This window comes from Epinephelus moara, chromosome 23, assembly GCF_006386435.1.
Source record: "Epinephelus moara isolate mb chromosome 23, YSFRI_EMoa_1.0, whole genome shotgun sequence".
NCBI classification, from domain to species: domain Eukaryota; kingdom Metazoa; phylum Chordata; class Actinopteri; order Perciformes; family Serranidae; genus Epinephelus; species Epinephelus moara.
The window spans coordinates 28,048,132-28,071,825 of NC_065528.1; the positions used below are offsets into that span (position 1 = coordinate 28,048,132).

The following is a 23,694-nucleotide window of genomic DNA, read 5'->3' on the forward strand; positions in this document are numbered from 1 at the left end:
TGATTGGAGACACAGATAGAGGGCTGTTCAGAACATGCACACACACAGAAGCACACACACACTCTGCCGAGCTCTGATTTGTGGAATTGATAGGGTCCATTGTTTCCACAGAGCTTGCCACTATATGCCCTGTAATGTAATTAAGGCCAGGAGATTTATGCTGCTGTATAGCAGCCCAGAACCTGATCCATGTTGTGTCTGGAGTCGGGCTGAAAAGCCCTCTCTCTGTCCAGCTGCTCCTGATTTCTGTTCTGGCCTCTGTCACTGTGTGGGGCTACAGTGCTGTTCACTTCTTAATTGAAAGCTTTGGTTTATTGTAGCCCTCGTTTTTGTGTTGCATGTGGAGGGGACACTGGGTTTAAGTTTATTATTTCCCTGCAAATTCGTAGCAAACTCAAAAGGGACAAAGCTCTGTCTCTTTGTTACTTGCCAAGGAAACGACATGCATGAGAGAGTTGCACTAGTTTAGCAGGATGGTAATTATTAACAGCCATAAGCTATTTAAATAGAGAGCATTTTTTAACCTCCCACAGAGAGGCATTGCTCTATTCTTAAATCAGTCCGCTACAAAGCATGAAGGTACTTTTTTCACCAACTTCTTTGGTGAAATGACGCCGTTTTCTTGTTACTTAAGGACTTCAGTGGTGAAATGTTCACATTTTTACCAAGACGATGAGTAAATTTAAAGATTAGGGCTCGCTGGACATGTCTGCTGTCGAGAGGAGAGGAGCTCCAGAGCCACACTGGGAAAACAAACCTTCCAGAAATCAAGATTTCAAGCATCCCCGGAGGCTTCTGGCTCGGCCCAGGCATCCCGTCAGCAGGAGCACCTGGCTGCCTGACGGCTCCCGCTCAGCACACCACGCTCACAGGGTGAGTCCATCCATGCCCACCCAGCTCTTCCTAAATCCACAGCTGAGCGGCCTGCTGCCGCCACCGCCCACAACTCCAATATCCCAAATGAAAGACACGTCAAACGCTGCTGAATGAGCCCCATGTAGAGAACATGAGAGAGAAGATCCGTAAGACCCGGAGCATCTGTCCACCTCTCTGACACTAATGAATGTTAAGTAGGTTAGCTGCTGGTGTGCCACTGTCCCACAGGTCATTGTGACTGGTGGTGCTTTTTTGTCAGGCTGCGCCAACCCCCTGTGAGACATCTAAAATGGCTGGACCGCTTACTCCTGCGCACAATCCCGGCACCAATAGTTGCCATATTGATCCCCCTTGCTTGCAGATTAAAGTATAAAAGGAGCTCTGTCCTGCCAGCGGGGTTCCCCACTGACTCCGGAGCTCATTTCAGGGTCACAGAGTCCTTGCAGCCCCCTGACCCGAACCCCAACGTGAACACACACAAACACCGGTGTGAGGCAGGACAGAAACCTTTCCAAGGATGAACCCCATTAAACAGGATTGGTCGGATGCTTGCATTCACGGCTCATTATAGCTGACCCCGGGCTTTCTCTCTCTCAATCTGCGTGCTCTCCTATTCTGTCTTTGCCTCTAACCTGGCCAAAGCCATGCTGAGGTGGTCACACACGCCTTTTGTTTGCCATTGATAGCTCGGACGTTTGCTTGATTGTTTTCTGAACTGGATCCCCTCGTCAGTTGTGTTGCGCTGCATTGTCGAGTTCCTGTGGTGTGCTTTTAAAGTTTTTGTCTGGGCTTTTGGATCTTTGTAGCTCTTTTGTCTCTAAGTTCATTGGTTTATCGACAAATCCGGCAGCTGATTTTTGTGTAGTGATCTGTAGCCTTTTCTAAACAGAGATTTTGCAAGACTGTTGAAATGAAGATCCACATTACACCGCCTTTGCTTTTTCGACTAAACTATGCTGCCCCGGGGTGTGACTTTAGCAAAACTGAAAGCGCAAGAGGCATAACGTGTAACACAGCTGCATTAGTGTCTAGTGCGATGGCTTTCCACATTTTAAGCAGATGTTGATTCGACTCTGTTATTACCTCTAATGCTGGCTAAACAGCAGACCAACAATGCTACCCCATTCTGTGTTCCTACATTTTATACAGAACAGCGAGGTGGGAAGACACCGCAACATTCCCGCCTTGGACAGACTGTTAAAAAGGGGCCTGTGTAAATTTAGAGGTTATTTAGTCTCAGAGTCTGAATTTGGTTATTCGGTTAAACCCCCTACGAATGACTTTCTTTCTTATGATTTAGGTCATATCATACAAAGTAAAAACAAAGGGTAAAAATGGAACTGTATTCAGGAAATGAAACAGCCTGCAATGTTATTGTTTGGTTTACTTTCAGCGCTGTCATATTGTCATTTAACGCTACTTGTTAGCAACTTAGCAGCTAAAGAGATATGTCCCTCAGGAGGTGGTAGAGACCAAAAACAGGGCCAAAGTAAAACTCACAAAAATCATCTTGGTTCATCTTTCCACTGTTCCAACAATCACCAGCTCTAGTTTGGTTGAAAGTAAACCTTAAATCACCCAGTTAGATGTGAAAAAATGCTGCCTCTATACACACTACTGTTTATTTAGTTGCAGTTTGGTGTGTATGGTGATAACGATTTCATTGCTTTTTCTGGTTAAAAGGGATCCTGCTCTTTAATGGAAATGTTTAAAAAAAAATTTAGTTTTCTTTATTAGTTACTTTGCCACAAAAACATGGAAAAAACAGAGTCCAGTTGAAAAAAAACACCAAAGTTAAGCTTTTAAAGGAGATGATGTTGTGTTCACAACTTGTTTCTGCTAATCAAAATTCCATTTTTTCCAAACTTCAAGTTGATAACGGCACAAAATAGAAGAGTAACTAAGACTGGATTCAACTTTGTAAGAAGGCCTTGAAGCCTTATTTTAATGGCATTTGTTGAATATATTTCAACATTTAAAGGCTTTAAAAATCCTTTACATTACAGTGTTATGTGCAGGTTTTAAGTGCGGTGCCGCCGCAGTAACAGCAGCTTGTTTATTTCAATATATGTCTACATAATGTGTGTTAGTGTGTCCTTGGTGCTGACCTCACCAGGATGCAGCTCTGATCTGTGGCTCTCTGTTCAGTGCCTGCTCCCTTAATTAAACGTTGATTAAATGCCTATTAATGTGCCCTGACTCACAGACAGGGTGTAATCAGGTGAAACAGAATTAATAAAACATCCCGTGTGGTGCTCAGGAGAGAAGGAAAGGCTCCCCTGAGAAAGACGGGACAGATGGCGGCAGGAATCACCAGAGAGAGGAGAAGGCAGAGTGGGAGAGGAGATAAAGCAAAGACCAGTCACCACTTTGGTGATTAGCTCTAAATTGGTAATTTGATCTAGCCCCTTCCACCTACTCATTATTGATAAGGCCCACCATATTTGACCATATTTCCCCCTGCTGGCTCAGGCCGGCACCACAGCACTTCCTGTCTGCTTGAGTCCTGCCAGCCCACGCCGCTCTGCGCTCAGTAGATCTGACAGGAAGTACCTTGAGGTGGAGTTTGCATGGAAAAGGGGGGGTTACATGTTGTCGACACATGTACAGTGGAAATCCCATCTGCTAGGAATCTCCCTAATCTCATCATCTTAATTGAACAAGGAAAAGAGGAGCAGCAATCAATTTAGACAAACCCTATATGGGATTATGTGTTGTATTTGTGATGATGGGTCAAACGATGACATCAAAGCCAGAAGGAGGCTAGCTTTGATTAGCTTAGCTTCTGTTAGCTTTGGTTGTGGCATGGTTTTACAAATGGATGGCATTATTATTTATTTCATTTAGAAGTATTAATCTATAGATACATTCTGAATGCTTTGGTTTCAATACTCATTTTCCACAATGTCAGTACACCAGAGAACAAAAGCATGCACCCTGCGCGCCTCCTCTTCTCCCCTGCGCTCGTGACGCAGTGCAGCCTCAAACTGCGTGTCATTTTTGTTTAAATTATTTATCAGAGACGCAAAGTGGGAGATGCAAATATTATTTTAAATTTAGTTCTGGGAAAGCAATTCAGCGTCTGTCTCGCTCGCACTGGGCAGTTGGTGAAGGCGAATCGGACAGAGAGTTGGAGGGAGATGGTGTGGTTTTACGCCAGACTGGCTGACGTGTTGTTAAACTTAATGGTGGGTTATTGCCTACATAGGACTGGTGGTACTGAGATGTTTTAGTAGTGGTTTAATTTTACATCAGTGGCAAACACTATCGTTACCTGGCTGTCCTGTACGGCAGATGAGGGAGACATAATGCTGTTCTGCAGAGCGCTCGATGTTCGTGCGGCTGCCACAGGGGAAGTTGAAGAAGGAGGAGGGGCTCGACTGAAATGCTGTTGTCAGGCAAAGAGCACACTTTTAATTGAGAACTGATGCCATGGGCCAATTTAAAAGACTAAAATATCATTTAAAGGAGGGCACTTATCTAGTCAGAGGGCAAAAGGACAGGAGCTTGAGCACCACCCGGGGTCTATCTGTGCACGTGCCTAATGTTTACTAAGTTATTCCACTGTTTTCTGTTACTAACTAAGAAAAGATTAAAGAGAAAAGATTTATGCTCTCAATGTCAGATTTTTCAGTGGTATCAAAAATGGTAGCACATATTTATATTTTTTTATATTATTGTGGCGTATTTATTATGAATACAGTCCATCTGACGCTTGTTTTTTGCCGTTTCATCACTACTACAAATGCAGCTGTAGCCAGTATCTCACTATCACTATCCTCATTCATATTTTAAGAAGCTACAAATTATATTCAGCCACTAAATAAACCTGAAAAGCTGCAAACCAGAACAGAAGTACAGAGAGTTGTTGCATAGAGATGATACACCATCTCATTTAGTTGCATTGGTGTGAATCAGCAGGTTTTAAGGACGTTGCAGAACGGCACATTGCAAGTAGCTGCCTGTTTCAACTCATCTCGTCGCAAAGCTTTGGTCTGAACTGGGAACACGATCTTTACCGGCAGATGAAGTTTGCCCAGTTGTAGATGTTTAAATTTCCAATATTTTTTTTAAAAATAATACAGCTGTGAATAAATCCAAAGAGGTTCAGTGAACTGTCACTGGTATGATTTTAAAATAAAAGTTGCAGGAGCAGAGTTGCAGTTCCTAACAGTACTTAGGCACGTCATGATAACCGATATTTTGTAGTTGATACCAATACCATTGAAATTCCACGGTTCTCAATACCCAATCGGATACCAGAAAACATTAACAAGATAATAAATCCCATTCGCTTTAACATACACTCCTTTTGTTTATCAAAAAAAAAAAAATGTATTATTAATCCCTGATGTTTGGGCTCGAAGGCTACATCACGACAGTATATTAATGTATTACTCCTTGGTGGTTGTTGTTCAGCACCTGCACATGCAAGATTTGATGGTTGGTCTTTGTGACAGGGTATTCGTGCTGTCCTGGGTAAAAAGTGAAAGTGATGAGCACAGTGTTTTCCCCAAACTAAAGAACAAAAATGCCTAATGTGCATGTGAATAGACGCTCAGAGCCTCATTACACTGCTGGTGTTTGTAGCATGGTGGAAATACATGGCGCTCCTGTTGCAAAGAATTTACAACATGCGCATGCCACAGGGGAAAAAACGTTTATCTCCAAATGGGTCGAGGCAGAGCTGTCGCTGCCGCTGCACTTGTCACCATCTTTCAGAGGTTGTTGTTGTTTTACTGTGCTGGTAGATGATCTCCTTCTTCCTTTGGCATTTAACGGCTGACTAGAACACTTGGAGGTGTGTGTTGGCCCGTCAAGTCTGGAAGAATTGCATCCATGGGACCTAAGTTACTGGAGAAAAACGAGCACCGCCACGTTTTCAGAATTTTGGCATCAACTTGATACCAAAGTATCGGGTCTTGTAACATCTTTAGTACTACATAGAAATAATAGATAATTAAATATATTTTTTAAAAGCATTGGTTTAGCATTTTTTCCACACACTTTTGACAATGTAAAATTTACACAATTTTCTCTTGTTTATTTCCACATTCATTTGAATTTTGGCCTCTTTCCTCTGCCTTCTTTTCTGTTTCAGTTCACATAATTTCTCCACATTGTCGTCCCGGGCCAACCCCCAGCCACTTCATCCTTTACTGTCTCAAAATGTACTTGATTTCACATTCAGCATATAATTAGTAACAACAAGGTCATTGGGCGGCAAGCACCCATGATTCACTGGAAAATTGGTCGTTGTTCATTATTCGGCTGCAATTAAGGCTTCTATTAAGCATGGAGAGCTTGCGAGGTATTTCTCGCATAATGTGCATAATCATATGTGATGGGCTTTGTTAAATACAACAGGTACGGTCTAAATGAAGCCACTAGACAAAGGCGGTGAGACGGCCAGACCTGACGCTGCCCTCTAGCCTCTCATGGTGGCACTGAATGGGTTTGAGTGTCTGGCACAAGCTGGCAGAGAGCTCCACACCAGCGCACTCCAAAGGAAAGGGAAACGCACACATGTATACACACATCAAGCTCCATTGTCCTCCCACCCTGGGAGCCCCTCTTGGCCCCTGTCAACCCACTCTGGTCTGGGGTTACAGCCCATGAATGAGGGGTGAGTTCTGGGAGGATCTGCTCTCTTGCTCCCTGGAGTGGACCAGCTCTGGAGCTGACTCAGTGCTTCTGGGAGCTGCCAGGAGCCGCAAAGAGAGATGGATGAGCCGCTCCGCTGACGGCTGGGCATCGGCTTGTGATGTGTCTCCGGTGATTGATGAGTTAACACAGCGCCCCCTGCTCCACGGGTCAAACTGATGCACCCTCACCATAAAACCACCATACTGTCCTGAGGCAGTGACATGTTAAAAAGAAAGGGGAGAGTTAAGCACCAGACGTTTTGTAAACGGAGCAGATGTCGGAGAGTGGCTGCGTGGGAGAGCAGACTCCATCATTGAGTCTTCTGCTGTAGGGGCTCAAACCACTGGAAGAGTTTCACAGCAGCTCAATAAACAAGATGGAGGTGTTATTAATGCACTGGTGGGGGTTTAAATGTCTGTGGGGAGCCCTCTCACTGTGTGGCTTTCTATCTGTTGTGACAGGCTTCAGTCATTGTTCCCAGCCTGCAGAGAGACTGAATTCAGCTCATTTCTAAACTCTTCTGAGTGATCAATCTCAATCTGACCCTGATAAATCTGTTTTTAAATTTCAGTATGCACCAGTGTCTTCTTTAATTAATTTTTAATGGCTCCTTTTCTTTATCTCCTTTTCTTGCAGAGCCCTGTTTATGTGTCATTTGTCAGCAAGGCCATCTTGTGGGATCGGGGTCTCTGCCACTACAGTGTGAGTGCCTTAATACTATATGAACTATGTTTCTCCTCACATGCCCCAAGAGTCTTTTATGAATTAAAGTAAAAGCCAGCCATATTTAACGACGACAAAACCATATTAAAACATCTGTTTGTCAGAAAAGAAGAATCAGAGAAAACAACTTATTTACTTATTTTCCTGATGGTTTGAATAAGTCACTAAATTCGTCACTAGTTGCTTTTTAGAAATAGTCACTGAGATGGTCTGCAATGTAGCTAACAAGGGGAATTGACAAAGCATCGGTATTTGACGACCTGGGAACGAGAGCAGTGATGGCGTGAACCATTGTGTGGTGCGTGTACAGTTTCGGCTATATCTGAGACTGACCACCCAGTCATTGTTAACGGCTGAAAAGATGGCAGTCAGTGCAGAGGTGATAAGTGCATCCAGGAAGTGACTTATCTTTTTGGAACTGGAAGTGGGAATTGTTCTCAGCACCACAAAGGAGACAAAACAAGTGGTGTGTGTGGGCCCTTCTACTCATCTAAAAGTCAAAAATGCCTATTAAAATTACAGTTTTTAAAAGCCCAGGGTGCCATGGTAAAGTGCTTGATTTGTCTATCTGACCCAACGATATTCAATATACAATAATAAAACAGAAAGAGCAGCAAATCTTCACATTTGAAAGGTTCGGCTTTTATCTTTGGTGACACACACACACAGTGATTAATGATTAAACTTATATTCAGTGATGGAGCATTTTTAAAGTTCGAATTCAGCAAAGATTCCAAAATCTAACCAAATATTCTTCCCTTTCCTCTAGCAAGTAAAAAGAAACACACACACACACACACACTTCGTCTGTCTCTCCTCCGACACTCAAAAGTCCCCACCTCTCCCCTTGGCTGAAAAGAGTCTGGGAGTGGATGTGCCACAATTAACAGTGGGGTTGCCATGGGGACAGCAGAGTTGTGTGGGCTGGCTTCCTGTCTTGGCCTCTGGTTAAACAAACAAGTAAAGTCGGCAGACAAAGACGCTTGCTGGTCCTTACAGCCTCATTTACATCCTCGACTGCCTTCAGCACTTCTGCATTCAGCCACTTCATCAGGCCTGGCATCACCCTCTGCCATTCTCCATGTCTCCACTGCTGCCGCTATATCTAATAAATCACCAGGGCATTGTGATGGTGAAACTGCTCCTGTCATACAGCGAATACAACTTTTACAACAAGCGTGTCCCTGTCTAAACAGGCAGACAGCCGACAAGAGGCTGTTGACCCAGCAGCCTGCTTTATATAGGCGTCACAGCTCCTGTACTGTCACCCGGGACACGAGCTGCAATGGGACAGTCCAGGTCAGAATGCACAGGTGCCCAAACAAGCCAACATGGCTGCACAGCTCCAATTTAAAACTTAATATATGTGGGGTTTTTTGCACAAGGAGTTCAGCCAAGGTTTTATGGTTTCAGTTGTTTTTTTAAATACTGAGTGAAGCCTCATCACTCTCCACACTTTTTACTAGTCTGAAAACCGTTTGACGATACACAGCAGACATTAATCAGACTTTTAAACACGGGTCGATCATGCAAAACCACTGGTACGGTCCTGTAAGAGTGCTCCCCTGATTTAGCATTGCACATACTCAACTGTTAATTATCTACACCAGCCATTTATGTAAGTTACTGCAAGAAACCACGGATGTATCCGGCACATAGTATTGTTGGACTCACGATGGACAGTCTTAAAAAGAAAAGGATCAAAGTTGATGCAAGAGAACCAGAGCCCTTCGCAAAGGAGGTTATGTTTTCAGTTAGGTTTATTTGTCTGTCTGTCAGCTTACGGGAAAACTACTTGCTCAATTTTTATGAAACTTAGTGGAAAAGTGAAGCATGAGCCAAGGAAGAATGAGAGATTGTTTAAAATAAAGGACATAGCCACTGTGCTGTCACCCATGGGATTGTTGACTCACATTTTAAAGCCTTGAACGTGGCATTTTGGTCGTCGCTATGTTGGATTCTTAGACACAGAAGTGACCATATTTGGATCAGAGGGGTGGAGCTAACCCTAACGTAGCTGCTAGCTTGGTAAGCATGGTGCATTTATAGCTATGGTCAACTGTGCTTATGCTAATGCTAATTTTTGCCGACGAAAAAAGACATCTTACTTCTTAGAAGGTCTTTTGGTACAACCAAACACCTTTTTTAGGCGACCAAAACTTTGCGATTAACTTTCATGACCTGAAAACACACTGAAATAGCAATAGCTACAGCTTTAGCTACATCTACATTCTGTGAATCTAGTGGGTAGGTTACCTAACCAAGATTGTCGCCATGCTAGCAACTTGTCAAAGGATGGCACCCACCTGTCACTCAAAGTGGCCACGCCCTTAATTATGCATAACTTTAACCTTTAATAACATTTAAACAGGTGAGGTATATAAAAATTCACCCCGGCACAGTGGTCATGAACGGGGGAATTAGCTATAGAGACCTTAGAGAAACTGTTTTTGTACCAGGCTGTAAACATGTTTATTTCTGCTGTGAGTTGTGCATTTTAACATGGGGCTCTTCGGAGATTGACTCGCTTCTGGGGCCAGCCTCAAGTGGCCACTTGAAGAACTGCAGTTTTTTTGCACTTCCATGATGGCTTCATTTTTCAGCTCCGGAAGTTGCAGCCTGGGAAAACCCATTCAATTTTGGAGCAGATCTGAATCATAGAGCAGATACATGAATTATTAGTCACTGTTGTTAACATTGCCAGTGAGGGCATTTGGCCTTGGCTCCCTCTAGTTTATTTTATGCATTCTTGTCAAAACCTGGTGCCTACATTACCCACAATGCCAAAGGGTGTGTGTCATCACAGCTAATGTAGTCTTAATCTGTTAGCTTCAATCACAGGTCTGCTAAACCTCCTTCTTTCTAACTCCACACCCCCAGATTTTTAAAAACCTTTACACCCAAACATCACTCGTCAGGGCTCAACAGTAAGGATCACCAGAGGCAAGTAAAATGCCATGTCTGGCTAGTAAATCCAGCAACTCACTCGCCTGATCCAGCATGCGGTAAAAAAGAATTAAACACAGTTTTTTTCTGGAGTGAGCCATCTAGTAACCTCCTTCTCATTACTGTTAAAAGTTGCACGTGCACGGTACTTGGCACATGCGGGGAAAAGGAAAGCAGGTAAAGACAAGGTTTATGAGCTGAAGTGACAGCGAGCGTTTCCATTATCCTGGAATCAGGAGTTGAGTTAGGTGGCGTTAGAGGATGTGGGCAAAACTCCAACTATGTGTATGCTGCAAGCTTGAGAGGAAGGCGGATAAAACAGAGTTGTTTTTCATGACAATTAACTTTTGTCTTTGTTCGATAACTGCTAGTAAATAAAACAGTTTGTGTAGGGGCAAGTATAATTTACTCTGAGCAAGTAGATTTCTGACCCCTTGCCCGACAAGGCAAGTGAGCTCCCTCTGGAGCCACGATGTGTTTATGCAATATCACACATGTAGTGGTAGTAGTGGTAGTACTCCCCAACACCTGTACACAGATGTTTGTGTATAAAGTTGAATACTTCTTCCACCACTGTATGTCATGCTGTATTGGAGTCCTGTCCTGTGCTGTGTTGTGTTGTTTCAGGATGTGGGGGCTTCAGGGGAAGAGTTGCCGGGCCCTCTGGGGTTGCGTGGGCCTGCAAAGGGGGGTCATTGTCTAACCACCGAAAGTAGAAAGTTGCTCTGAATGCTAAGCTGTATCTGAGCCTGGCTTCTGACACGAGCTGATAATCAGATTTACTCCCCTGAATCCGCCGGACTCCACAATGCGCCCCACTGTCATCGTCCCCCGCTTCGCCTCTCGCCGGCCCCCTCGCCAGCATCCCGACCCTTCATCCACCCTCCCTCCTCCCCCGCAGCAAAGCTAATTACACCCCGCAGAAACACAAATCTCCATGATTTAAAAAGTCACTCTTTTTCAGGGGTTTAACCTTGTTAGGGCCTAAGCCTGGCTTTCTTGTGCATCAGCTCTGTGAAGAATTCTCTGTTCCTGCAGACACTGGGACATAGACACACTTCTGTCTTTGCTCGTAGTCGTCCGCCTGTCAGAGGGTTCACTCGGAGGCAGTGTAATTAAGTGTGTGTGTGTGTGCGTGCATGTGTGTTATATATGCTCGTGTGTATGTGTGTGTGTGTGTGTGTTTAGAGGTGGGGGGGGGGGTTAAGGAGCACACGCAAGTCTGTCCTCTGTAGGCCATCTGGGACTCTGACTAACTAATAGACTTCCTACATTCATCGAGCAGCGCTTCTTGTACATCTCAATCAGGGAGCCGTTGACCACAAACAGGCCCGTAATGACATTAGCCAGTTCTGGCTGTGTGAGGACAGCGTGTGGGTTGCCTGACGCCAGGAGGTCAGCCTGTTTCCTGGGGGCCTGCAGGGCCCCGAAGGAGCCCACACGAGTGATATGGGTGTGGACAGAAACCACACTATTACCTACTGTGTGTGATGGAAATGCTTTCCTCTGTGACATGTTCCAGTTATGAGTAGTGCAGCAGTTTTGTCATTGAATGGTTATTTTAAGATTCTGTAAATATCAGATTGGAGCTGAAGGGTCAACATACAGTTACAACTCTCAACATTTGATTCAACTTTTTGTCTTGGATCGATTTTAAATTTACAAATATTCCAATGCTATAAATTCAGTGGTATTTAAGGCCCTACCCCTCATTTTCCAAGTGCCACCTTGCCCCTCCAGGGTAGGGGTAATGGTTGAAATATTCCCCTGTGAAATGAAGCAACCCTTGAAGACCCTGATACGTAAGCAGACCTGACTCTGGCAATATTCTCATGAAGATTGAAAAGCACTGACGCTCAAGATTCGTTCGTAACTTGAATTTCACACTTTCAATCAATCAAACAAGTCATCTACTAAAAAAAGAACACTGCTTCATCATTAGCGGTGCTCTGTAGGCTAACGTTAGTAACCTTTGTTACTTTTGTTGCGTGTGCAGTCATCCTGACGATGATTTTTCGTAACGCTCAGTTTGGAGTGTGCCTCTGAAAAACCTCCGTTTGGAGGGCGGTGTAGCCGAAACACTTGTCCTTACCCTTCTATCCCAACAAGAGTCAGGACACCCTGCTCCTAGACGTGGACGTGGAAAATGGAGGGGTAACAGATAAAATTTACTTTGTTCAAGACCTGTCTCTGTCTCAACAACACACTCTCGCGAGATCTGGCAACAGGCTCTCGCGAGATCTGGCAACAGGTATCTCCTCTCTGGTGCTGAAATCAGTGCAGTTTCACCAAAGACACTGGATTAAAAAAAATATTTTTTCCAGCAGATATCTTAGTTATAACATGATTGAGCTAGCAAAGCAGTTTTGTGTTGCTATGTGTGGTATTTATTCAGTTTTGGGAAATCACGATGTCTAGAAAGCATCAGTGGCTGCAGCTGACAGGGACAGCTAACAGCAGCAGCAAAGCTAACATCAGGACGTCATCTGTTAAAAGCGATCGTTGTCGGATACGACATGAAACTACTCCAGTTAGCTCAATCATGTTGTAACTAAGACATCCGCTGGAAAAAATAAAAATTTCACGGACCGTTTATTTATTTAGCTTACGGCCAGTAAGGGTACACACATGTTGACAGAAGCGAGGTTGGGGATACTCGTCTTTGATAGGCGGTTCTCCATCGTCTTTGATTGGGGTACGGGGGAAAACGCCTACTTAGGAGACCGGAAATGTATACCATTTCATACAGTGGGAGTATATTGTAGGTGGGCCATCTTGTAGTAATCCACTATCTTTGTCTTCGACCAGACAGTAGTGGCTCCACCTATGGTCAGGAGCAGAGTTTCGCCTCGCTATTCCAACAGTCCCTGCTGATGGTGATCTCGGGGCAGCTGTGTCTGTAGCACAAGGAAAATGTCATGTAAATGATGACGCAAGTGTACTTGAGTACAGAACAACATAACTAATGTGAAAGCAGAGCGGCAGGGGAGAGGATACAGATCAGTGCTACCAAATTCAAAAATGCTCTAAAACCCCAGTGTGACCAAATAACGTGAACCAAAAGGTGCATTAAAGCTGCTGCAGAGCTTTAAATCAAATCAAATCTCATATACTTTCATAAGTTGTAATAAACCAGAATTATCCTTCAATAAGATTTTTCTGTCGCTATATTTCATGATATGGCAGATATGTGCAAAAATTGATAATAACCTATGATCCACTTTTACTTATCAGACAAAACTCTTTGTTAGCATAAAACAAAATTTTCTATAACTTATCATTTATTCACTCTTTTGTAAATAAAAACAAATCATACATTATTAAATTATGGCCCGTGCAGTGCTGCCTTTTGAGCCTGATTTGTGAAGATAAGCAAGACAACAATAGTAATAACTTTATTTGTAGAGCACTTTCCATGATCAGTGGGAGGCTGTTCCAGAGCTGAGGAGCAGGAACTGACCAGGCTCGATCACCCTTTGTCTTTAACCTGGACCCTGGAACAGTTAGAAGACCCAGACTAGCAGACCTGAGGGGCCTGTTTGGACGATACGATTTGAGAAGCTCTGATGCCAGATCTCCGAGAGCCTTGTATGTCATTACAAGAACTTTAAAATGGATTCGAAAAGAGACTGGAAGCCAATGCAGGGAAGCCAAAATAGGTGTGGATGCCTAGGCAGGTGAACAAGGCATTGCAGTAATCAAGGAGGGAGGATATAAGAGCATGTATGATTGTCTCTGTGTTATTGAGGGACAGAAATGACCGACATTTGGAGATATTCCTCAGCTGGTAAACGCAACACATGTTCATTGGTATAAAGAGGTAAAACTCCAGCAACAGTACATAGAGCAACTTTATCTTTAGACCTGATGAAGGCAACAAATCAAGACATTGATCCAGGAAGCTTGCTGGAGTTTTACCTCTTTAGACCTTTTGTGTTCTCCATGCACCTTGGAAATTGGTGAGGTTGTGCGGGATATGACTACTAAGTTTATTTGTGTGGCAAACGGCAAGAAACACATTGAAATGGTTGTGAAAAACACAATAAAGTGAAGGATAGGAAATACAGTCATTGTGTGGGGGATGCAATCGCCAAGGTTGTCTTTGGGTTTCTAAAGAAAAGCAAGTGATAAAGCAGGATTAAGCCATCTTTTGAGTAACTGTGAAAACATCAGGTGTGAGCTGCTCTTTCAGGGTGGATCTCACACACGCTCATCAGTGTGACCGCCGTTTGTGATAAGAAACAGGACACGCTGCTTTGCCCTGTACTGTACGATTGTGTTTGCGTGTGTGGACGCATTAAAAGAGCTTTTGCGTGGGCCGTAATGACACAAGCCTACGTGAAACATTCGTGCCCGGACCTGCTCTGCAGAAGGTCGCGAGTGTGATGACACCAGCCGAGTCTCACCTCACAAAGGCCTCCTCAGCCCGTGACAGGTAATGAGGAGGCCGTAGGGGAGGAAGAGGAGCGAGGAGGAGGAAGGGCCCCCATCAGCGGCTCTTGTTCTACTGTTTCTACCTCACTTCTCCCTCTTTACATCACAAGAATGCAAATCTTTAAAGCCTCCAGATCTGAGAGAGGGGAATCAGTGGAGATGGTGCAGGGATTTAAAAGCTGATCCTCCCTGTGTGAGTCACAGACAGTGACCCCACCTTCCTCCCTCCCTTTCTCTGTCTGTCTGAAGGTCTCCTGGTTCATCATTGTACTCAGACAGATGTTGAATCTGTGCATTTTCTCTTTGTCTTTATTGTGCGTTAAAAGGGTGAGGAGCTGAACTTTGTTTTAGATGAAGCTTAAATCCAAGGCAAATAAAGCCCAGCGTCTGCGGGACATTTATTACAACTATTTGCTCTCTAAAGGCCAGAGAGGGTCTGAATGAGTCACTGGCACCGAGGCTGTACGCTGGGCTGCTTCTCACTGGTTGGCGTGCTGCCGGCAGCTGTCCGTCCCTCCGCATTTCCAATATTGACCGTCCTGCTTGCTTTTATCTCCCATGTCCCGACCGTGTGCTCCAAAGAGTTTTATCACCCTTGAGATAATTTTCTGCCTCCTTTCTTTTAAAGAGGAGGGAGGTTGTGGATGTAAGAGGAGAGCAGTGGAGTTACCGGTGATCTGATTTAACAACACAAGGGGGCAGTGGTGCTGTCATGCATCATTTGAATTCCCCTCCACTAACAGCTCAGCAGGGTTTCTCATTCAGGCTTTTATTTTGTAGTAGCAGTGGACACAGATGTTTCTCAGAGTGACTTTTATTTTGTATATTGAGTGACATGAAAGACATGTTATCTTGGATCAGCAATAAATGTCAATCACAACAGAGTGTTAAAGGTAAATGGAAGGATCACACAAACAAATGCCAATAAATAATAAACAGCTTGATGTTTTGCACAATAAAGTTTTCTTTAAAGTTATGCAGTTTTATTTTTTATTTATTTTTTTTACAAATTTATGGTATTTTAATGTTTAGGTTTTAATTAGTATTTTTATATGTGTGAAATAATAACAATTATTATTATTTGTTTTTTCTTCCTTTTTGCCAAATTAAAAAAAAACACATTTATTGACTGTATTTTTTTTAATTAAATTTTCTTTTCTATTCCTTAATAATGATTTACTTATTTATTTATTTATTTATTTTCAAATTTTGTTTTTTATATTTATTAATATTTTGAAAATAGGTACTTATGCATTTTTTTTTACATTTATTTTTGATCAGTCAGGTTAAATTAGGGTAAAATATTATTTCAGAATGGATTTAAAGTTTTGTAATTTTCTTTTTTTCTTTTTAATTTAATTTTATTTTTGTGTGTTTAGATAATAATAGATTAATATATTTTTTTATTGATTTCCTTTTGACTTATTTATTCATTGAATTTTTAATGTTTTTGTTTTGATTAGTTTTTATATGTATCAAATAATTCGTATTATTAATTATTTGTTTTAAAGTAATGTATTGACATTGTTTTTTATTTAATTTTTCTTTTTTAAATTTATTTCGTGTATTTTTTAATTTGTTAATTTTTTTCTTTTATTTATTAATATTGTTGAAAACTTTTTTTTTGTCGTCACTTAGTTTTTATTTGTTCAGTACATTTTACTTAATTTGTTTTGTTACTTAAAGGGATGAAGGACATTTGATAAGGAAACACTGAAAACATTTGATCTCTTTAACTTTAATTTTGCACTATACTGAGAGTTTTTCTCTTTCACTTCTCTTCTAGCCACACGATCGTCCAAATCATCGTCCCTTATTGTGTCCACGGTTCTTGTCTCACATGAAAGCTCGTCCTGAGGACCTCAGACCTCCTTGTTTCCTGAACTCCAAGTCCAGACCACAGCCTCCATCTCAGGGGAAGACGCCAACAACACACACTCTCGCTGCCCCGAAGACACAGACTCTGGAGGGTGAGGCTTATCAACAAAACACCAGGTGCTTTCACACCATCACAGCCACAACAGGAGGAGAGCACTGGCTCCTTTGACTCCACTGCCTCTGCTCATTAACAATTTTTCTTGCCTTTTCTTCCTCTCCTGGAGCAGTGGAGGTAGAGGCCACCAAGCTCGTCGTTAGCTCTTAATCTCTCTCTGTGGTTGTGTTTGGTTAAGTGCAAATCTCCTCTCTGGCGAGGAAGTGCCCACAGCGCCGCCCTCCTGGTGGTCCCCTGGTAGGACTGAAAGGCCCGGGGCCGGGAGACCTGCCGCTCCTTTCAGAACCCAGCCTCTGATGTGAAGGCATTTTTCCCAGCACACACCTCAGCTCCACAGCAGGGCACTGCTTTCACCATGCTGGTGTGTGTGTGTGTGTGTGTGTGTGTGTAGCAGAGGAGGGGGGCATTTCTCTGCACCGGGGTCTAATACTAATTATTCTGCCATATGGTGGTCGGCTCCCTCACAATCGTCCTTAACCCTGCTCCCTGAAGAAACGTGCTGCGCCCTACGCCGTGGCTTTGCACTCTGACACATGTCATTCATATGCACATCAGCACACACACATACACATGCACTAGTTCACGTATATGTGTGTGTGTGTGTAACAGATGGGAATGGCAGGGCATTGTAAAAGGAGGCAGTGCAGCAATGTGCTCTCCAGTGCGTTCTCTTTATCCCCCTGTGCTGACTCCTCTAGGAGGCAGACCCCCAGAAAACAAGAGCAGATTGTGTGACACCCTCCACCCCTCCACCCCCATCACACACTCACACTCTACACACACCCAACACACACCCGCTCAGTGGTCAACAAAAAAAAAAGGGAGGAGAGAGAAAGGAAGGGGTGTGCAAAGGCAAAGGAGGAAGAATTAGGAGGCGAAAGGGAAATGGGCGTCGCTGGATGGAGTTGATGTTTGTGAAAGACAGTCTCAGACGGGTGAAAGGAAATGTTCAGAAGAAGAAAGAAGAGTTGGAGAAGGGGAGATAATGAGTGTTATAATGAGAGAGAAGGATGTGTAAAACAGTGCGACAAGTGCTTTAGAAATGGGTTGTGCTTTGCTCTCTTGTAGTGCTGAGGTGATTAATCCAGTTGTTTAATCATTTTTCATCCAGCCTCTCAAATGCAAAAATTGTCTTCTTCAGTCTGTTTAATATCTTTGTGAATATCATTTAAATCAGCCTCCTTGAGCTCTGAGAAATTGAGAAGTCCATGTTGCACTATGATCACAACCTTCCCAAAACATTTGACCGACCCAATCAAATGGAAACAACCCAGTCCAACTGCCCAGCCACATGTTCCCAAAAAATGTGTTTTTCAGACACCTGTAACTGACATGATATTCAGCAGACCAGCTCTCCTGCCCTCAGGTCTTATTACTATTGTGAATATTGAGTTTGGAAACAGGCAGCTGCTCCAGCGGGGCAATTTCTCGCTGCCTTTGTTAGCAGGCCAACCCACCCAGCAGGGAAACAAACGTTAGCTCCAGGACTGAAGCGAAGCGGGAACAAGAATGTCACAAGCAGACTTTGGCAGTTTTAAAAATGACCTGCATCATGTTGGCCGTTAAAAACACTCTTTGTTGAGTGCTCAAAAGTGGCTTTCATAAGCCTCTGGGTCTAACACTAAAATACATTCTTGGCCAAACTAATACTAGCACTCTAAATGAAATCCTGTATATCTTTAAGGATGTGTTTTGTCTTTCTTGAAGGTGACTTCCATCGCAGTCCAGACAGAAGAGCAAATCGTGTGCAGATCACAGGAAGGCGCTCTGCTGTTGTTGTTCCCTGCCTTCCACTCCCTACTACTGCTCCACCACCATCCACCATTAATCCAACACCTCCCCACCAAAACACCCTCCACCCTGACTTTGAGAGACAACAAAGCAAGCTGGACACTGCGCCAGCTTCTCCCTCCCGTCCTCATCCTGCTCCAGAGGAAGAAGATGAAGTTACGGAGAGGGAGCGAGCACCACAACCTGCTGTGGTGTCCATCACAGAGTCAGATTGGACGCTGCATCTTGAGCCTGCTGGACCAGAATGCTCACCGCCGCCGGCCTCCACAGTCTCACACGGGTCTCTTTCAGATTTAAGTCGTCCACCATCCAGCCTGTTCAGCCGCAGCACTGACCTCGCTAGCGGCAGGAGCAGTGTCCTGTCTGATGGTAAAACTTCTTCTGTGATGGTTAGCATTAGCTGTAGCCTCGTCATATGTACTTCAGGAAACACAAAAACTCTGTAATGGGAAATATCCTGTAGCTTCTAACTTTGAAAGATGAGAGTGTTTTCAGTTGCCACGAGGAGATGATTTAGACACTAAACTTTTTCGGATTTTGAAAGTTAGGCAACATTCACACCAATACATTTTTGTTTTAAAACGCATAACTATCGCTGCGTTCATGCCTAGCGTCTACGCAGCTCTTGCATTTTGGAACCCCTAAAAACAGAGACCTATGAAACGCTGATGACCTCATTTTAGTTTGAAAACTCCAGAGTTGTGTTTTAGTGTGGACGGGTGGAAACAGAGACTTTTGAAGATAATAATGCAGACAGTAGCCATGTTTCCATCAGCCTGTTTAGATGTGCATCTAGAAGTATCGCATCGGAAAATTATGATGGAAACGCCAAAATTTGAATTAAAATCCCCAGATTCACACAAACTAAAATAAGCTCGCTTTAGCCAGGTTTTGGTTGATTCGAAAAAATGTTGATTCGCAAAACCGGGGGATGAAAACAGTTATGTTCGAATTAAGTCTGACGTAGCGCACCTCTCTCCATGGTGATATCCACACTCCAGGTCGGGAAGGCGGTAATGCATTTACAAGCTGGTTGCCAACCGGCAGAAAACGTAGAAGAAGAACAATGCGAGACTTGTTTTGTTTCCGGTTCTGCAGAAAACTCGAGCGAGTTTGTAGTTTTCACCAAAGTCCATACATTTAATGGAAACCCACAGGATTCGTATTTCTTTTAATGCGCATTTCCCAATGATTCGAATCACTTTTGGATGGAAACATAGCTATTGACATTCACTTCCAGATTAAGTCTTATCAGTCATGCATGTTAAGCCAAAACACTGTAGGTCTACACACCTTTGTGATTTTATCTTTCTGGTGTAGGTAATGTTACTCCTTTTCTACTGCCATGACTTCTTCTAGTGATGGCCTTAAGGCTCTGACATACCTTCCACATTGAACGTCTGCAGATAGCTGCGCTCACTTAGGTGCTATGTGGTTTCATTCATTGTACAACTGAGGGTCCACGTCAGCCCATAGCAGTAAATGGGAGGGCTGGGAGGTAAGCAAACAGAAACAGATCCGGAGTGAATGTCTGTATTGTAATAATATCCAGTTTAATACTAACTTCGGTGTGGTGTGGCGGCTGCAGTTAGCTTGACCACAATGTTTTGGACTGGACTCGAGTGTAGAATAAGAGCTCTGAGCATACACAGTCCGTACGCTTGCTATGTGAACAGTCTGCACTGTCACAAAAAATGGGCTGCACCCAGATGTCCACGTAGGGGTCTGTGCCGACCTTGTGGACATAGACGGGTAATGATTTTTATGTCACATGGGTGCACAGATGTAGAAACTATGAATTGGCCTTTATACTCATGTTACTTTCAGTTTCTGTACCTATGCAACCAATTGCTGAGCAGACAGTTTTATTCATTTATTTAGAAGAAGAAGAAGAAGAAGATCAAGAAGAAGAAGAAGATCAAGAAGAAGAAGAAGAAGAAGGTCAAGAAGAAGAAGAAGATCAAGAGGAAGAAGAAGAAGAAGATATATGTTATTAATCCCTGAGGGGAAATTCAGTTTTTTCACTCGGTTGTCATATACACACAGGCTCAAAATATACACACATGCACAAACTTTCTAATGCACATACAGGAGTGTAGTGTTTGTTTTGATTAGCGACACGTTGAAAATGATGCATGCATGATGCAAACAATGTGAAACGGTATCCAGAGCTTATACAGGAATTGTGGGTTTGACAGTTAAAAATGATCCTCTTATAAAAGGTACTTCATGTGGACAATGCTGTGTTGACTAAAGCTACCTTGTAATTTTCCTCTGTGGTTTTGCAGCAGATATCGGGGACTCAGACCCAGAAGGCAACGTTTGTCTCTCGCCATTCCAGCCTTGTCCAGTGATGCATTCACCTTTGGCTTCCTCCCCTTCAGTAGGACCCAACCTTCACCAATCATTCGTGAATGCTAAGACCACCCCTCGACTTTGTGAACCCCTGTATGGTCAAACCAAACCCCTCTCACCTCGCCCAACATCAGGCATCCTCCCTCAGACAGATAAACCTCAGAGCAGGTGTGACAGCACAAAAACAACAGAGAATCTCCTCCAAGATGAATCTGCAGATCCTGGTCTCCACCCATCCTCGTACCCAGATCGTGGCCTCATTACCCTGGCATTCCCCTCTGCTACTTGGTCTTCCTGCCCAAGTCCACGGAGCGCCACTTGTCGTTCAGGGTCAGGAGCAAAGCTGACCCCTTCTGCATCAGTGACTCGGCTGGAGTCTCATCGCTGGCCTGTCCTGCCTCCTATCTCCCCTGTCAGAGGTGAGAAATGAGCTCTGCTGGCCACATATGGACCGTTCACAGCCTCCTCCCTGCTGGCCGTTGCGTTCCCGCCCATGTTCTTCAGGGCCTGATTGTCCTGAACATGGCTGGACATCCACCCATAGACAAAGACACAGAGAATTCAAAGCCTGCTGCCATAGTGAGGTGTTATGATGCTCCTCCCCTATCAACACATTGTGAAAGCAATGCTGTCAGCCTGTTTTTCCCACCTCCTCCCACCCCATAATAAATAACGCAGAAAGCTTTTCTTTTTCCTCTAAATCAGCGATAGAAAGGAGGGCTTTTGATGAAAAGCTGGTACCGTTTGATTCCCTGTTCAAAGGCATGAGGCCCCAACAATAGAAGCTGGGGTGCCGATCTCGTGTGCCGTGCCTCTCAGCCATGGCTCCCCCGTGCCTTCGCTATTCTCTGGGCTCTGAGAGGGAGACGTGTAGCCGATGGTCATAAATCCACACTGACCACCGCTCGCTGACGGCAGAACACTGAGGAGGGCCGCCACAATAGAATACCTCCGCAGCTTTCCTGCGGACGCTAATTTACCGTTCCCAATGGGGATAAAGGACGGGGCCACTGACATCTGACTCCTCCTGGAACTTTATGAAAGAAAGCAAACAATGTGGAAATTGTGTAGGGATTTTCTCTTTTCTATCAGAGACATCTACTGTTCTCTGTGTGGTGCTGTACTGCAGGGGGGCCCATGCTTTATCGGAGCACGCTGTTCTCTTCACAGCAGACACAGAGCGAGTGTCACTGGTTCATTTATTTTACTGCAGATGGAGGCAGTTCAAGCTCAATGTGGCCTCAACGTGGCAGCGAGAATATCTTAAAGGATGATTCTGGTTTATTACAACTTGGATCTGTTTTCATAGTTTTGGCCATCATTTCTAATTGTTATGATAACACTGTTCTCACCAAAGTGATATGAGAACACAACAACATCAATACAGTGATGTGCAACTGGGAAAGATACACAACAACCACTGGACAGGTTGGACATCTAAGGGTGCTTTCAAACCCACCCTGTTTAGTTTGGGTCGATAGCACTCACGGTCGTTTATTGTGTCGTCGCCAGACTGAGACCTTCTTGAAGAGGTGGTCTCGGTCTGGTTACAAACGAACTCTGGTGCGGTTCGTTTGTGATGCGGTCTGGTTACAAACGAACTCTGGTGCGGTTCGTTTGTGATGAGAAGGTGTTCCGACCTGGATGTGAAGCAACTGCAGTCACATGACACATTGTTTGGGTTAAACATGAGCATGTTACAGTCCTGGAGGATTATTAATGTGCACCTCCTCCTGTACTGCCTTAATATGCACATTCAGCACATCCAATGCATCAAAACATTGTTTTCTAGTTGGAGCCGCGCCTCGTTTTCAAACTGTATGGTTTGACTAAAATGAACAATGACAGCAATATAGTCCACGATGAGCAGCGCTAAAATCAACCTGCGTAGTTGTCCCTTCATTGTGACATTAGAAAGTGTCACAGTGTACTCTTCTTCAACGTTTGCTTTACTTCCTGGATTTTTCCCACATGGAAATTCTGAAAAAGTATGCTCACCAAGAATGTTAGTAATAATTCTGCATTGTACAGGAATTTGAGCACCAGTGCAACATGTTCAGGACTTCAAAGCTGAACCAGACAGTCGGTTTATATAATGCAATGGACCGATTGTATCAGTTTGTACCAGATAAGTTTTGCCAACTTTGGGGTTAATTTAGAGCCATGTTAGGACAGACAACAGCATTGCAAATGAAATTAGAGGTCATTTTTGACTATAGATTTTGTCCCTCATCACTTAGACATTGAAATCGCGTCAGGAAAGGCTGTCTTTCCTGCTATCTTTTAATGTAAATGTGGTCAAGTAAGTCTAGGCACTAAGACTTAAAACCAGACTTGCAGATGGGTAGTTTCAGGTAAGCTTACTTGAAAATATCACGGGCTTGGGCAGGCAGATCAAAAAGTGACAAAGCAGCATCCCGACTTATTTGTTAATATCTTACAGAAACACTGCTCGCAATAGCCCACCTTCCACCTTCTCTTCCCCTCTCTTGAGTCACTCTGAAGGTTATTTTTTTGGGCTTTTTGCCTTTAATGGACAGGACAGATTGAAATGGGGTGAGAGAGAGAGTGGGGGTTGACATGCAGCAAAGGGTTGCAAGCCGGAGTCGAACCTGCGACCGCTGCAGCAAGGCATCACCTCTGTATATGGGGCACCGGCACTATCCACTATGCTACCGACGCCCCAAGTCACTCTGTCTCTCTGAAACACACACACACAGGGCACAGTGCTCTGCCCCCATCCCACAGTTTTAGTTGGGTTAGGTTTGGGTGGTTGATTAATGCATATTTGGGTGGTCTGGATTGGCTATCATAACATTTATATCAGCTCGTTTTATGAACGTTGCAGCTGGCAAGATGAAAGCGTTACTAGAGCACAGACAGAGTGTGTGTGTTAGAACAGAGTGTAAATGTCGGTGCACCGCTGGTGA

The 23,694-nt window shown here is 43.8% G+C and overlaps 1 protein-coding gene across 1 annotated transcript in view; it reads left to right on the plus strand.

Moving 5' to 3' along the window:
* The first annotated feature begins 583 nt into the window (after positions 1–583).
* The window catches only part of LOC126385221 (uncharacterized), an 82,399-nt gene continuing 59,288 nt past the window's right edge, over positions 584–23,694 (plus strand). The window contains exons 1-5 of the mRNA XM_050036824.1: positions 584–873; positions 7,159–7,224; positions 16,412–16,595; positions 18,326–18,778; positions 20,698–21,183. Of these exons, the coding sequence (XP_049892781.1) occupies positions 706–873; positions 7,159–7,224; positions 16,412–16,595; positions 18,326–18,778; positions 20,698–21,183 (1,357 nt within the window). The 5' untranslated portion in view covers positions 584–705. The remainder of the gene's footprint in view (positions 874–7,158; positions 7,225–16,411; positions 16,596–18,325; positions 18,779–20,697; positions 21,184–23,694) is intronic.